Here is a 17,347-nt window from a genome sequence, read left to right on the forward strand (position 1 = left end):
AATTTTTTTTAAAGTGCTCTGGAGCAATAGCTCCCCAGGCTTACTACTACTACCAAGGTCATTATAGCTAACTACAAGTAAATTAAAAACCAGGAGTGAAAAATTTAGTTTTTAGATAGTATTTATATTTATTTTATCTAACTCTTTGAGAAAAAAATAAATAAAAAATATTTAAAAATATTAAAAATTAAAACTAACTGAAACTAATTTGCAAACTTAAAATAAATTAAAAATAATATCCAAAAAATCCTTAGCCTAAGTGTTTGTTACTTTGTTGTTATCTGTGCTCAATATACAATAATAATTAATGGAGACTTGAGAAACTAATAGAAACTAAACTAAACATTTTCAAAACATAAAAACTGAACTGAAACAAGGAAACCCAATATGAAAACTAACTGAAACTGAATTAAAAGCAAAAAGTCCAAATGAAATAAAAATAAAGACTAATTAGAAATTACAAAACTATAATAACCCTGACTACTACTACTACCACTACTATTAGTAGTATTACTATTACTATTAATGAAAACTTTAGTGTCAGTGCACGCAAAATAAAACAGATACAACAAAATTTACTCAGCTGTCATCTCAGTGTAAAACCCATAAAATAACCATTATAAATACCATCCAAGGAAAAAAGAGCCTTTCAAAGTTTTTCTGTGGACATTGGCTGCTTTTTCATTTTTTTCTGATTTCCAGTCCAGTCCTTATACCATACAAAGAGGAATGTTTTTGTTGTTGTTTCTTAAGCCACGTAACACTGACCTATGAATCATTCAAGGACAAAAGGCACCATCACTGGGCCTCCATTTTAGCCACACAATATGAACTTTTATTGTGTATACACATAACAGAAGCTATTTTTAAATTGTATGTTTAGGCAATTTTTACTAGCAGTTCGCTGCAATAAAAGGGAATTTGTTCACTTTTCTTGAGTTGAATCTAAAAAAATGTCAAGGATAACAAAGCTTAACAGGCATAAAATAGTTTTTGCACCACCGAGATTAAACTTAGCATGCTTTGCAGTGTGTCCTTGAAAAATCTGAGGAAACTGGACAAGTGGAGGACCAAAGAAGAAGTGGCAGGGCTAAAAAATTATCCATAGTAGATGGACAAGTTGCTATACTGTATTTCCATTTTTTATTCACGTTTCAATAAATTACTGCACCTATGTCACCATATATTACTAGTTTAAATTAGTTTTTTTCATTAATTATGAGTCATCTCAGATTAGTTTTAACATGAATTCGCACATACTGTCATAGTTAGACTTTCCTGTCCAGACAGATAGACAGAAATAAGTATGAATTTTATAGTTTCGTGAGTCCATGTTGTTCATTCAACAAAAACAATGTTTTTAATCAGAATCATAATTTTGCATTTTTTTTTATCTCTACCAAAAACATCTGGTATGTTCTTGTGGTTTTAAAATGTTTTTTGTGATGACAGAAAATTCAAAATCCCCATAAATGCATTTTTCTATGGGGTTGTAATAAAAAAACATCTGTGAAGGATTCACGTATGTTCTGTCTTTTTTTTTTAATTGCAGTTTTTCTAAAGAATTGGACACCTTTTTTAAAAGTTTTATTATCATTCTTCAACGCAGCGTTTCTTCAATTAAGCTAGCCCCCCCTAGTGGTACACTTGATTACTACAGTTATCCGTCCATTCTCTTCCATCCATTCGCTTCCGCTTATCCTAAGGGTGGCGAGGGCTGCAGGATTTTTTTCTTTTACTGTTAATTTAAAATACGAGTCATACATAATTCCTAAAACGATTAAAAAAACTAAAATGTGCTTGATTAACCACACTCTATATTTAACATTCATGTTCTCATTCGGGTCAGATGGTAATAAAGGACAAAAACCAAGAAAATGGATTAATGGTTGAAACGTAGCAGCAACGTGTGAAGGTAAAGATTAAAAAAATAAAGAAAGAAGAGAACTACATGTCAGCGTGAGACCAAAACAAAGCAGTGAAACTGATTTTTAAAAAATCCAGTTTCTGAGAAAAAACGAATTTCAGGACATGGTGGAAAAAATATTGTTTGCCATTATTTAAACGATGTAGTATTAAAGGTGTTTGTTATGCTCCTTTATAAGGGCGTGTGTTTTTCTCCCACAAGATTTCGCCCTTGTTGAGGGTTATTAAAAAGGTTTTAGAGCTATCATTGCACTGGGTTGTATGTAAACTTGTTTTCACTACTGAAAAAAAAAAATCACAAACTAGCAGTAAGTCAAAATTTAACGTTATTATCTCAAAATCTTAAGGCATTGAGAAAATAACTTGAAACTTAAGGCTTTTATGTCAACATTTGGAGATGATAATGTGACATTTTGAGTATGATGAAAATACGTTTTTTAATTTATAAGACACTTCTAGGTTGTGCCAGCAGGTGGCAGTGAAGTAGTGGAAATGGATTGAAGGGCTCTTTGTGTGTGTTTGTTTTCCTGTGGAAATCACCCTGCTCACTGACCCTCACCACTGTGCCATCAAACCTTACTCATGTTGGGAGTGGTCAGCTGCACATGTTTTCATCACTATTGAACAACAACAAGTTAGTCGCTAGTTTAATTAAATGCAATATCTTAAAACTATTATTCATTTAATGTCAACGTTGGGCAATTAAAATTAAAACGCTGTCTTTCGTCACATACTAATATTAGATGAAAGATATCTCTCTGTTATGGCACTGAAACATTCCAGTCCCATAGCTGTCTCACTCATCCACATCTCTTTCTGAGCTCCTCTGGTTCCCATCTACTGCCTTGAAAGAAAAAGTCCTAATCTGTGCAGAAAGATCGGAAAGGTAGTGTACACAGTGTTCACAAGCGCTTACTCAAAAATGAGATTTGTTTATTTCTTTTGGCCAAAATAGCTCATTAGATTGCACACTGGCTCTTTAAACAGTTTTCACAGAGAAGAGAAGAAAGTTTGCAGTACATAGAGCTTATTTCTGGTTCCTATCACACAAGGCAGTGGAAAGATGATAACTCTTTACATCTTCAGCAGAGGCAGAAAGTCCAGCTACCTGACTGCTATACTCAGGGACAGATTTGAGGTATCATTTTGTAACTGGGAGGGAAATGGCTTAACTTTTTATTTCCCCACAATTGGCATCTTCATTGACTTTATTATTGTTTTAAACATTAAACTTGGAGTAGATCAAATTCTGAAAATAACAACCAGCTCTCACAGTTTGGTTTTCTGCACTCTTACTCGTGGCACGCTGGAATAATAAACAGTTTTATTGTTTTAACATTGTCAGGCAGCCATACTTTGCCTTTTACGTGCAGTGAAGTATTTTATGGTAACACCTGACTAATGTCATAATGTTTAGCGGTCTCTAAAAATATGACTGTGGAAGTGGTGCTGAGAAGAAGAAGGTTTAGTAAATAAGGGGTTTCTGCGGTGCGTTGAGGCACACCTTTCTGTAAGTTTATCTCTAGGCTATTGTCTGTGTATGATGCATGGTTTCTATTAAGCGCAGCTGGGACATTTACAGTATGCAGCACAAATCTATTCAGTATGAACATCAGGTTATGATGGAAAACCGAACGGCTACGTCTCTGTAGAACCTTTACTACAAAACACGCTTCACACGTTTTTAAAAGAAAAAGCACCTCTCCTGCGATGGAAAAATACCTCTTTATTCTTTGTGCATGCCAGGGTCTCAGAAATGTCCGCTCCTGGTGGGCAGGCAGTGACAACAGCAGATAAGCTGTTCCCATGTTAAGCCCGCTTTCCATATCCCTTATCAGGATGAGGATTATAAAATATAAGTTTTAAACAATGTCTTAACGAATTCCAGGATTTTGGATTAAAAAACTAATTGACCTGACGTTATCTGGTGTTGGCTAGCTGTAGGAAATTCAGCCCAGATGTGAGGGACATTTGATTGTTTCACTTTTAGGAGTCATTATTAGTGTTCGATGAAAAACATTCTCACACATGGCAAAGGAATGCATCCGTTACTGCAGAATTAAAGATCCGGACACAGCCAAATCATGTGAATATGACTGTAGGCACATTTTCATAACAGAGAGGGATGACGGGGACTTTACATTTGGGCCCATTCACATGATTAGGCCAGGTATTGCATCTCAGAGCTGAATATTTATTTATTCTTGGCATGCGAGCCGGGAGGCAGTGGAATAACGCAGGTAGGGTTATACCTTCAGGCAGGCAGACTGAGTGTGGTGTTACAGGAGGCTGGCGCTGCACTACGACAGTTGTTGGGTTCACTCCAGTGCAGCTGGAAATGGGACACTTATGCACATAACAGACGCAAACGACGGCACTGGTTCCTCTGCCCGAAGTGGATGGAGATGAAGTGGTCTGCCAGGACGCCCAGGCAGCAGAGCCCGGACTGATGGTCAGATGTTTGTTCTAGTCTCTATGGAAGAAAAAAAAAGCACAGTGTTTACATGATCAGGGACAGAGAGTGGGCCTAGCCAACTCACCGAGGGAATTCAAAACACTGTATCCCAAAAGGGCACCATGAAGAGAAAAAAGCTGCAGTCCATAAATGGATAAAGCAGGAGTGAGGGTATTATCGGGAACAATGGAGTTGCTGACTGGGATCTGGAGCTGTCAAAGAAACAAAATGAATTCATTCAAATGAATCTAGCCTTTAAACGTCGATCGACTGCTCTCAAAACTCCAATCGTTCTCATTTCATCATGCAGCCCGTGCGTCAGGCTAGTTTGTTGTGGTTAAGCAGTAAATGTCAGAGATTTAGGGTTGGCTGCTCTGTAAAAGATGCAGCCCTGTGATAATAAATCAATACAGCCTAATGCTAAGAGAGCGTAAACATTTATCTCACACCATTTCCCAGCGTAAGTGTTGAAATAGTGAAGTGCCTGTGAAAGGTGAAAGGACACTTATTCCTGGCTTTTATCCTGCCAACAGTTGTCAAATGTCAAATGAGCTCATAGCTGCATTAGCACAGCAGGAGAAGGAGGAGGAGGAGGAGAACCATCCAACTTGAAATTTAAAGTTAGACAGAGAAGGGTTACACAGATTACAATAGCCAAAACATTTTAAAATACTCCTCTCTGAGACCAACCGCAGGATTTAAAGCTGTTACGCTCTTAGACGATGCAGTTTCTCCAGATGCGTTCGTGACCTCGCAGACCGGCGATGTGCCGCATCCAGCCTTCTACTTCAATCGTTTTTCATTTCTAACCTGAGGCTTCCCACAGTGCTCTCACTAAACAAATGGTTTCCTTTGTCATTATTAAAGGACAGCTGAGAAATCTCTCAGCTGGTCAAATAGACACAGACAAAAAAGTGCGCAGAGATCGTGTCTCGGTCGATAAGTAAGATAATTTTAGTGGTCTAACAAGCATTAAAAACAGACACATTTCTGAAACATCAAACACTGGCATTGCATGCTATCACTCATATCTCATATCCTGTTGTGGGACTGACATTTACACTCGGGGTCCGAGAAACTAAAGCCTCATTATCCAAACTCCCTGTGAAGCAGATGCCTCATTTAGCTCATGTGACTCGGTTTTCTCTCTTTCCTGTTTTCTGACTATATGTAGACAAAACGAATTAGCCAAGACCCCAGATCACAGATGAACAGTCTGTACACGGTCAGATTAACCTCTCCACCCAGAGATTGCCTCACCGATCCCTGACACTTGTTGGGGGATTAGAACTGTCCGAATAAAGTCAATAGTACATGAGATATTTATCTCTTCTGGCACTGTGTTTTAATCAAATGGTCTTCTTAGATAAATCAGACATTCCTGCCCGCCATTAATCATGAGCTGAACTAAGCCTCACAGTTTACAGTAAAGTGAAGCATGCCCATTCAAATCTGAATAACAGCCTCTTGGCTTCAGTCCATCAGTCGCTTTTTTGCTTCAAATGCATATTTTAACCTGTCACATGTGCCATTCACATGTTTGCGGACGCATTGTCAGGAAGCTCGGGACGCTCTTGCCAAAGCAACTGCGACACACATGCATATTCAAGTCCCTGATACATTTATCATTACAGCATAGAGGGAGAATGTGTTGCAAATGTTCTTCATTAACTGATGTGAGTGGAATTAGAATCAATTGTAATCCAATAAATGGTTAAGACATGTGCTTTCTAAAGTTTTCATGGTTTCTAATGTTTCCCAAGTGATTACTAACTGCTGCAGTTAATTCTGCTTCTATTATGAAGCAGAAATATCTTCGGATTTCCCCACGCTTCATGCATATCATCCACTATCTTAAAAACCAACCTCCTCTAACTTTTCTCTTTTATTTTCCCCTCCTTCTTTCTTCCTTCCTTCCTTTTTCTCAGATATCTCACAGATTCACTTTTCATTGCACAGCTCCATCATTTCCCACTCCCTCCTCTTCTCCCTCCCACCTTTCCTCTTTCTCTTGCTCTCGCCGCGCTTCTCACAAACTGAGGTGGGTGTTTTTACACTCTCTCCCTCCTCTCCCTTCACTCTTTGCTCTCAGGCTGCAATGAGGTTAACAGCCCTTTGCGTATGTGGGACCCTGCTGGCCTTCTCAAGTCTCTCTTGGATCACAGCAGACTCTGATGAAGGAATACTCCTTGTGGATAAAGGATTTGGCCCCTGCACTGTAACACTGACGCCTGGGGGGCCGTGCAGACAGGTGCAGCATGAGAGCACGTGCCCTTACTTACTCACTTTGCCACCGCTGAGGATTCACCTGCCACAGCAGCTAAAAGAGCTGGAGAAGATTGTGGAGGACCTGCAGAAGCTGAAGGACAGTGTGGATGAACTGCGAGAGATCTGCGCAGACTGTACAGTAAGCCAAACTGAGAGAGAGTGTGGAAGGCAAAGAGAGAATGAGCGTGAGACGCTGAGTGAGGGGACGGATAGACGTGAGGATGAGAGAAACTGGGTGAATGAGAGACTTCAAGAGAATGGTTTTAAACAAGAGTGCAGCACAGTCAGTGTTATGGAAGGAGATGGAGACTTGGAAAAAACAGGCACTCAGGAAGAGAAAGAAAGAAAGAAATGGGAGACAGAAAGAGAGAGCAATGGAGGACTCATAAAAGAAAATGAGGAAGGAGAAACTCTGACAGAAGTGCTGGAAACTGATGGAACAACTCAATCGGACAGAGGAAAAGGAAAGGACAAAGTGGTTCCAACAAAGGTAAATACTGGTGGTGTAAATGAGGGAACAGTAGGAGAAAAGGTTGCTGACAAAAACAATAGGCAGGGGGAGAGAGACAGAAATAAAGACACCGCCGGAGAAGAGAATTCAAAGGGATATCAAGAGAATATTCTGGAGCATGGAAAAGAAAGAAAGACTTTCACTAATGTAAATAAAACTGAAGAAAGTGGTCATCACGTGTGGCAAGACAAAACAGAGGAAACAGAGACGCAAACTGAAGCCAGTGATAGGATAAAGATGTCAGAGAACCATGATGAGAATACAAATCAGGAGCAAGAGCAGAGCAGGGAGGAGAAGAAAAAGGAAATGGAAAAGAGAGTAAAAGTAGAGCAAAATAATGAGGAACGAAAACAGACCGAAAGCATCAGGCGCACTGAAAAAGAAAAGACTATAAAAGAGGGGGGCGAGGGCAGGGAGACGGGAAAGGAGATCAAAACAGAAGACGAAGAGACAGAGAGTGGAGAGGGAGACGTTGATAGAGAATTACCGTCCAGCAAAGCAACTAAAAGGACAGACTTTGTTTCAATCAGCCCAACTCCTCACTCTACAATTAACATAGCTCTAGGGCTAGACTCTGTGGACTCGAATGAAGCTACGTCATCTATTCCATCTCCCCCTCTGCCCAGCTCCACCTTGCATTATATCACAGATGTCAGTCACGAGATAACAACCCAAAACACAGGCCTTGTAGCAGCTGGGATTTCTAAGCCTCCAAAACCTGATGCAAAGACTCACACAGAAACTACAATGAGCACAGTGAGTGGACAACACATAACCAATCAAACTACAACATCCAGGCCAGGCCTCCACAGTCACATTAGTTCAACGACGACAACTACAGTCTCCAGAGCTCATCATCAGGATTCAACTGTAGGAGCTAAAAAGAACATGAGCTCAAATACTAAGATTGGAGCAAAACCTCTGCCAGGCCAAGGACCAAAGCCTGGCAAAAGACCAAAATACAACCAAAAGAAGCATCCTTTTCACCACAAACCCAGAATTGACCAAAGACCTAAACCTAAACCTGGAAAAGACCCAAAAGGAGTCGAAACTTCAAAACCTAAGCAAATAATTCCCCCTCATATTTTACCCACTGATCAAAATTTGAATAACAATTCTATACCTAAACATGGCCAAAATTATACACCTGATCAAAACAAGTTACCTATTCAAAAGTCAAAACCTAATGAAAAGACTGTGACTCCTATTTGGACACCTCCACCACATCATAGACCTCAGAATGAAAACACGACCAAATCTGATGAATATCCTGGAATTGACCAAGAGCACGAGTCTGATCACGTTCCTGCTACTAATCAAACCGAGACTGAACCGCAAGTGTCTTATTCTAATCAAGGTTCAACACTGCAAAACAAGACCAGACCGGATCTAACGAAAACAGCCCCCAACCAAAAGCCTAAAATCACCCAGATCATCCCTACAAAACCCAAACCTGTCCAAGAGCCTGAATCAAAAGAAAGTCCAACAGCTAGCTACACAGAAAAACCTAAACAAAAGGAGACATCTGATGAAAATCCCTCACAAGTGTCTAATTCTAATCAAGATTCAACACCGCGAAAGAAGACCACACCTGATCTAACAAAAACACCCACTAACAAAAAGCCTAAAACCAGACAGAACATCCCTACAAAACCCAAACCTTTCCAAGATCGTGATTCAAAAGAAAGTTCAACAGCTAGCTATGCAGAAAAAGCTAAACAAAATGAGAAATCTGATGAAAGTCCATCGCAAGTGCCTTATTCTAATCAAGATCCAACAACTGGAAAGACGACTATACCAGATCTACTGAAAACACCCCCCAACCAAAAGCCTAAAATCACCCAGATCATCCCTACAAAACCAAAACCTGTCCAAGAGCCTGAATCAAAACAAAGTCCAACAGCTAGCTACACAGAAAAACCTAACCAAAAGCGGACATCTGATGAAAATCCCTTACATGTGTCTAATTCTAATCAGGATTCAACACCGCGAAAGAAGACCACACCTGATCTAATGAAAACACCCCCTAAGGAAAAGCCTAAAACCAGACAGAACATCCCTACAAAACCCAAACCTGTCCAAGAGCATGAATCAAAAGGTAGTTCAACAGCTGGCTATGCAGAAAAAGCTAAACAAAATGAGACATCTGATGAAAATCTATCGCAAGTGCCTTATTCTAATCAAGAATTATCATCTGGAAAAAAGACTACACCGGATCTAACGAAAACACCCCCCAACCAAGAGCCTAAAATTAGCCAAATCATCCCTACAAAACCAAAACTGGCCCAAGAGCCTGAATCAAAAGAAAGTCCAACAGCTAGCTACACAGAAAAACCTAAACAAAAGGAGACATCTGATGAAAATCCCTCATATGTGTCTAATTCTAATCAGGATTCAACACCACGAAACAAGACCATACCTGATCTAACGAAAACACCCCCTGAGGAAAACCCTAAAACCAGACAGCATGTCCCTACAGAACTCAAACCTGTCCAAGAGCATGAATCAAAAGTAAGTCCAACAGCTAGTTATGCAGAAAAAGCTAAACAAAATGAGACATCTGATGAAAATCCATCGCAAGTGCCTTATTCTAATCAAGCTCCATCATCTGGAAAGACCATATTGGATCTAACGAAAACACCCCCCAACCAAAAGCCTAAAACTAGCCAGATCATCCCTACAAAACCAAAACCTACCCAAGAGCCTGAATCAAAAGGTAGTTCAACCGCTGGCTATGCAGAAAAACCTAAACAAAATGAGAAATCTGATGAAAATCCATCGCAAGTGTCTTTTTCTAATCAAGATCCAACATCTGGAAAGAAGACCATACCGGTTCTAACGAAAACACCCCCCAACCAAAAGCCTAAAATTAGCCAGATCATCCCTACAAAGCACAAACCTGTCCAAGACCCTAAAGCAAAAGGAAGTCCAACAGCTAGATACACAGAAAAACCTAAACAAAAGCAGACATCTGGTGAAAATCCCTCACAAGTGTCTAATTCTAATCAGGATTCAACACCGCGAAACAAGACCACACCTGATCTACTGAAAACACCCCCTGAGGAAAACCCTAAAACCAGACAGAATGTCCCTACAAAACCCAAACCTGTCCAAGAGCATGAATCAAAAGTAAGTCCAACAGCTAGCTATGCAGAAAAAGCTAAACAAAATGAGAAATCTGATGAAAATCCATTGCAAGCGCCTTATTCTAATCAAGATCCATCATCTGGAAAGAAGACCATATTGGATCTAACGAAAACACCCCCCAACCAAAAGCCTAAAACCAGACACAACATCCCTACAAAACCAAAACCTGTCCAAGAGCCTGAATCAAAAGAAAGTCCAACAGCTAGCTACACAGAAAGACCTAACCAAAAGCAGACATCTGATGAAAATCCCTCACTCATCTCCAATTCTAATCAAGATTTAATACCTGGAAAGAAGACCACACCTGATCTACCAAAAACACCCCCCAAACAAAAGCCTAAAACCAAACAGAGCATCCCTACAAAACCCAAACCTGTCCAAGAGCCTGAATCAAAAGAAAGCCCAACAGCTAGCTACACAGAAAAACCTAAACAAAAGGAGACATCTGATGAAAATCCATCGCAAGTGTCTCATTCTAATCAAGCTCCATCATCTGGAAAGAAGACCATACCAGATCAAATGAAAACAGCTCCCAACCAAAAGCCTAAAACTAGCCAGATCATCCCAACAAAACCCAAACCTGTCCAAGAGCCTGAATCAAAAGAAAGTTCAACAGCTAGCTACACAGAAAAACCTAAACAAAAGGAGACATTTGATGAAAATCTCTTGTACATCTCCAATTCTACTCAAGATTCAACATCTGGAAAAAAGACCATGCCTGATCTACCAAAAACACCCCCCAACCAAAAGCCTAAAATCACCCAGATCATCCCTACAAAACCCAAACCTGTCCAAGCACCTGAATCAAAAGAAAGCCCAACAGCTAGCTACACAGAAAAACCTAAACAAAAGGAGACATCTGATAAAAATCCATCGCAAGTGTCTAATTCTAATCAAGATCCATCATCTGGAAAGAAGACCATACCGGATCTAATGAAAACAGCTCCCAACCAAAAGCCTAAAATTAGCCAGATCATCCCTACAAAACCCAAACCTGTCCAAGAGCATGACTCAAAAGTTAGTCCAACAGCTAGCTACACAGAAAAACTTAAACAAAAGGAGACATCTGATGAAAATCCATCACAAGTGTCTAATTCTAATCAAGATTTAATACCTGGAAAGAAGACCACACCTGATCTACCAAAAACACCCCCCAACCAAAAGCCTAAAACCAAACAGAGCATCCCTACAAAACCCAAACCTGTCCAAGTGCCTGAATCAAAAGAAAGTTCAACAGCTAGCTACACAGAAAAACCTAAACAAAAGGAGACATCTGATGAAAATCCATCGCAAGTGTCTAATTCTAATCAAGATCCATCATCTGGAAAGAAGACCATACTGGATCTAATGAAAACAGCTCCCAACCAAAAGCCTAAAATTAGCCAGATCATCCCTACAAAACCCAAACCTGTCCAAGAGCATGACTCAAAAGTTAGTCCAACAGCTAGCTACACAGAAAAACCTAAACAAAAGGAGCCATTTGATGAAAATCTCTCGTACATCTCCAATTCTACTCAAGATTCAACATCTGGAAAAAAGACCATGCCTGATCTACCAAAAACACCCCCCAACCAAAAGCCTAAAATCACCCAGATCATCCCTACAAAACCCAAACCTGTCCAAGCACCTGAATCAAAAGAAAGCCCAACAGCTAGCTACACAGAAAAACCTAAACAAAAGGAGACATCTGATGAAAATCCATCGCAAGTGTCTAATTCTAATCAAGCTCCATCATCTGGAAAGAAGACCATACTGGATCTAATGAAAACAGCTCCCAACCAAAAGCCTAAAATTAGCCAGATCATCCCTACAAAACCCAAACCTGTCCAAGAGCATGACTCAAAAGTTAGTCCAACAGCTATCTACACAGAAAAACCTAAACAAAAGCAGACATCTGATGAAAATCCCTCACTGATCTCTAATTCTAATCAAGATTTAATACCTGGAAAGAAGACCACACCTGATCTACTAAAAACACCCCCTAACCAAAAACCCAAAACCAAACAGAGCATCCCTACAAAACTCAAACTGGTCCAAGAGCCTGAGTCAAAAGAAAGTCCAACAGCTAGCTACACAGAAAAACCTAAACAAAAGGAGACATTTGATGAAAATCCCTCACATGTGTCTAATTCTAATCAAGATTTAATAACTGGAAAGAAGACCATGCCTGATTTACTGAAAACAGCACCCAGCCAAAAGCCTAAAACTAGCCAGAACATTCCTGTGAAACCTAAACCCACCCAAAAGCCTGAATCAAAAGAAAGTCCAACAGCTAGATACACAGAAATACCTAACCAAAAGGAGACATTTGATGAAAATCTCTCATACATCTCCAATTCTACTCAAGATTCAACATCTGGAAAGAAGACCATACCGGATCTAACGAAAACACCCCCTAACCAAAAGCCTAAAACCAGACAGAACATCCCTACAAAACCCAAAACTTATCAAGTGCCCAACCAACCAAGACATACAAAACCTGGGACAAGCTTCAAGCCAAAACCGAATGTAAGGCCCAAAACTGGCCCCAAACCACCAGAAACCAGTCACAACTTTAAAACACCTAAGCCTGGAGAAACGCCTAATCTGAATGCCAAGCCTGCACCTCGGGCAGAGTCCAATAGAACGTCAAAACCAAGGCTTCCCTTCATTTACCGACCACGAAGCATGCCTACAGTTAGGCCAGGAGCAACACCAATTCAAAGGCCAAAACCAGCAGTGCAACCAAAGCTAAGTCCAAAGACCAAAACAGATCCACCTAACATCAGCTGGACTACTTCAGATCACACCCAAACCTCTCAAATCAACACACCTTCTACATCTGGCCCCATAAAGCATACTGCTGAAGTGACTCATTCCCCAGGGGACAGAGAGTTCAATCCCAGTCTAAGGAAAACTATCACTCCAGGTCCAAAGACCTCCAACAGTCTGGAAAATGGAGCCTTCCCTCACCTTCAAAGCCTGCCTGAAGATTCCACTATGAGCCCAAACAACAGGATTGTGTCTGATCTGAGGCCACAAACAGCCAGTCAACCAGCATCAATCCCAATGACAACAAAACCAAACAAAATCATCCGTGGGATCCTCACAAGTGTTATCCCTAGCATCACTCCAGGATCCTCACAGTCAGATATAATTACAAATTCTGGCTCAGACACACAAACTGAGAAACATCACAAGATGGACGAAATAGCTCCTGCATTCTCTACAACTCCTTCTCCCATATCTCACACTATCTCTCCACCCAGCCCTGACTTCAGGTCAACAACTGCGACCACCCCTGGTCCCAAGCGCCCCGAGCTCCCCGAGCTCCCTGAGCTCGCGGCCGAAGCTTCCACTCCCAGTGCACGTGAGTTACGAGTGAAAATCAACCAGGTGGCCGCTTTCTTCAATAACAGCCTGAGTCCTAATGGCAGACCACCAAACATGCATCACAAAGACCACTCAGAAGAGAACCAGGGAGGCAGCAGGCCTGACAGCACGGACGGCAAACTGCCAACAGACAAACCACCTAAAGGCAAGAGATTCTCTTTTATGCTATCACACTGATCCTGTTTTGTCTCTGTGTGCTTGTGAAATGTAAACTGTTCCTGCCAGTCAGCTGCAAAGATATGCTAGTGATCGATGCAGATTATACTGGGCTTGAAATGCGAAGCACGCATACATTCAAGGCCGAGAAATGTGCAATGAATTGTGCCACATTAGTATTTGAATGCTTATTGCTTTATTACTACTCAAAAAGACATAAATAAGACCACTAATAATGACCTAAGCTGAAAGAAATTAAGCAATACAATCTCATAGTAAACTCTAATGATTCTCATAATATAATTATGTGGGCAGATTTGTATCATACATCACTGGCTATTATTTGTCAAAGGAGGAATCTGCATGTGTGCAAAATGTGTCACTCCTAATGAATGTCATGACTAAAGATAAAACCACAACTATGCAAAGACCAACAGCTTTAAACCATCCTTTTGTGGAGAGCTGTTTACAGAGAGTGAACTCAACAAGTGGCTATTTTCTTCCCCCGGCAATTAATTGAAATAATATTTACCAGCATCCATGACATCATAGAGTAAAAACTGAAGGTTAATAGGATTTTAGATGCACGCTTTTCTTTCTCTAACTGCCTGTTATTGCCTCATTTCAGCTTTTTTTTAATAAGTCAGGAGGAAAATATAGGAAAGTTGGACTAGAAAATCAATTATTTTAAAGGTGAAATTATTAAACTTCCTTTAGGTTTATCCCTCCAACACCATTTCTGTTTTAAACGATGTCTTTTCATCTACCGTGGAGGTCCACTTTGAAGGCCCTCACACACAGTAACTCTTTTTATGGTGGAAAAGCGCACTGACCTGATGCACTCGTGACCTCAGCCAGCTCATTTCACGAATAAATCCCAGCTGCGAGATGATAATATCACCTGGAATATGAGAGCGAAAAACAGGGCTTAAATAAAGCAGGGCTTACTGGCTTTTTAAGAAATGTGTCATTTCTTCCATTGTGTTACAGTTACCATGCTACCGAGAGACTGCTCGGACCACCTGCTCAGGGGAAAAACAAAAAGCGGGCTTTACCTGGTGACCCCTGACCTCCGCACTAGTAGCTTCTCGGTGTACTGCGAGATGGAGCAGGAGGGTGGAGGGTGGACCGTCCTGCAGCGCCGCCAGGACGGCAGCGTGAGCTTCAACCGCACCTGGGCAGAATACCAATCCGGCTTCGGGGAGCTGGACGGAGGGGAGTTTTGGCTGGGCAACAACATCATCCACCTGCTGACCCGCGACAGGGAGATGGTGCTGCGGGTGGAGCTGGAGGATTTTGACGGGTTGACGGGGTATGCGCAGTACGAGCAGTTCAAGGTGGCCAGCGAACGCCTGCGCTATAGACTGACAGTAGGCAGTTACTCGGGCACCGCAGGTAATGCTCTCCGCTTCAGCAAAAACTACGACCACAGCAACAGGGCGTTCACCACGCCGGACAGGGACCACGACCGCTACCCCTCCGGGAACTGCGGGGCCTACTACAGCTCCGGCTGGTGGTTTGACGCCTGCATGAGCGCAAACCTTAACGGGAGATATTACGATGGGAGGTACAAAGGTGTGCGAAATGGGATTTTCTGGGGGACATGGCACAACATATTATCAGAGTACTACCCCACCAATGAGAGACAGTCTTTTAAGAGAGTGAGGATGATGATCAGACCTAAGGGCTTTGTGCCATGAGATGTGCTGGGGAAAGAAAACAAGGGTTTAAATACCATCTTTAACGATAAGCCCGCAGGATACTCCATAAAAGTTTAATAATGAAATCTTGTGTACGCGCCACACTATTTAACCAGTAAGACAATACTGCCGCCTTGTGGTGTTTTCTATAATGTGTTGTTTACAATAACAGAGGATGTATATACTAGTGACAAAAGCAGGGTTGCTTAGTTTCTTTTATAACCTTTTCATAATAAAGTTATAACATTAATTTTGTCGAAAGGGGAATTTGAAAATGAAGAAAATCTTCATGTGAAGAGTTATTTTTCTACCAGTGATATGAATCCAGGGTGACCAGGTGCCCCACTTCACGTGGGACTGCATGGCATGTTTATCCTTGTGCCCCCCTTCAGTCCAACCCAGGCCCCGCATTTTAAGAAACATGTGACTCAGACAGAGATGTGGCGATCCGTGGATGCGTCCTTATCAAACAGTAGGATTATTAGGGCTGTAGAATAAAGAAATATAAGAGTGCACAAAGACTATAAAGCTCGTTACATACGCACCGGTTTCAAATAAATTGTCATTCCTATCACACCGATGCTAACCCTGACACCAGCATAGTTTTTGTGTAATTATTTTTTATTTATTTCTTCAGTAACAAAACAAACGGTTTGCCCCACATGTAGTCTGTTGGGATCTGGTCACCGTGACGGGTATGTAGCATAAGAGACTTTTATTACATGTACTGGAAGGGCAGTTCATAGATTGAAGCTGTCTGTGGTGTGTTGAATGCTTTTGTTTTGTTAAAATGAATAAAATGAGTTTACAGAAGCATTTGCATTCAGTTCGTTTTCCTCTGTAATAATCAGCAGCACAGATTAACCAAAATCCAATAACAAATATAGTTAAATTAAAAATAACTACAAGTGCAACACCAGGGTCTTCCGACTCATGACAGGCTGCTCCACCCCCACCAGGCTTCGGTAACAGGGGTCCAAACTCATTTTTTCCTACAACCTTTGCGACGAACCTAACGTCACTTCCGACCTGATAGCGTAATCCGACTGATTGGACAGAACCAGTAGAGGGGAGGTTCTAAGTTTCCGCCGTTTACGCAAGACGCTACGTCCGGTTTGTTAAGCGTATGAGAGTGTCACGGAGCAACACCAGAAGTCGATTACTTCCCCTTCAACTCAAAATCATAAACTTAAAAAAAAAAAAAAAAAAAAAAGTAAGGTGATGTGGAAAATTATGATTTTTAATATTGGACAGTCCACAGAGCATAGAGAGTAGAAGAGGTTTTGGAAAGCTTGAGCTTAGTGCAAAGCAAATATGATGTTTTGTTTGAAAGATTGTTTAGGAATATTCAGTAAAGTTTGTCAGCCGATGCCTTGCAATAGGTCTTGTTATGCTGACCTTGTGGCAGCACCTGAGAAATTACTTGTCCTGTGCAATACTGCAGATTTTGTTATGATCCAAACTTTCAATGATCACCAAATCACTGTGATTAATAATTAGTTAACAAAACGTGCGAACTAATTATGTGCTATAGACTATAACTAAAATAGACGTGACAGTAAACACAAAAAAGGTTCAGATGCTTTTTATTGTGGATGTTTGAGGTATAATTTTTCATAAAAATAAATAAAGAATTAATTTAACACTATTCAGTGGACGATACACTGAACTTAGATGATAGAAACAATGTATCAATCCTGGTAGTATCGCTCTGATACCAACATTGTTATCGATAATACTGCTTTTTAGATCGATCCGCCCACCTCTAGAAAATTAGTTCAATCTTGTGCTGAAATCTTTGTGATTAAAACA

At 40.7% G+C, this 17,347-nt stretch overlaps 1 protein-coding gene and 1 long non-coding RNA gene across 4 annotated transcripts; one reads left to right on the forward strand and one right to left on the reverse strand.

Annotated features, from left to right (window-relative positions):
* Window positions 1-1,342: 1,342 nt before the first annotated feature.
* LOC106097881 (uncharacterized) lies at window positions 1,343-15,031 on the reverse strand. Its single transcript, XR_001223944.3, has 3 exons — window positions 14,891-15,031; window positions 14,669-14,736; window positions 1,343-4,399 (listed from the first exon to the last, which is right to left on the reverse strand). It is a non-coding gene; the product is annotated as an uncharacterized LOC106097881 (long non-coding RNA).
* On the forward strand, window positions 4,429-16,357 carry LOC100696160 (protein piccolo). Of its 3 annotated transcripts, none has more exons than XM_019361507.2 (3): window positions 4,429-10,957; window positions 11,372-13,824; window positions 14,826-16,357. In XM_019361507.2, the coding sequence occupies exons 1-3, from the start codon at window positions 6,480-6,482 to the stop codon at window positions 15,533-15,535; spliced, it is 7,641 nt and encodes a 2,546-aa protein (XP_019217052.1). In that variant the 5' UTR covers window positions 4,429-6,479; the 3' UTR covers window positions 15,536-16,357. The 3 variants fall into 3 exon arrangements, with proteins under 3 accessions (XP_019217052.1, XP_025765248.1, XP_013124107.2); XM_025909463.1 differs by having other exon boundaries at window positions 4,430-11,164; XM_013268653.3 differs by having other exon boundaries at window positions 4,431-13,824.
* Window positions 16,358-17,347: the final 990 nt, after the last annotated feature.

The sequence above is a fragment of the Oreochromis niloticus genome, linkage group LG7, assembly GCF_001858045.2.
Source record: "Oreochromis niloticus isolate F11D_XX linkage group LG7, O_niloticus_UMD_NMBU, whole genome shotgun sequence".
Lineage (NCBI taxonomy): Eukaryota > Metazoa > Chordata > Actinopteri > Cichliformes > Cichlidae > Oreochromis > Oreochromis niloticus.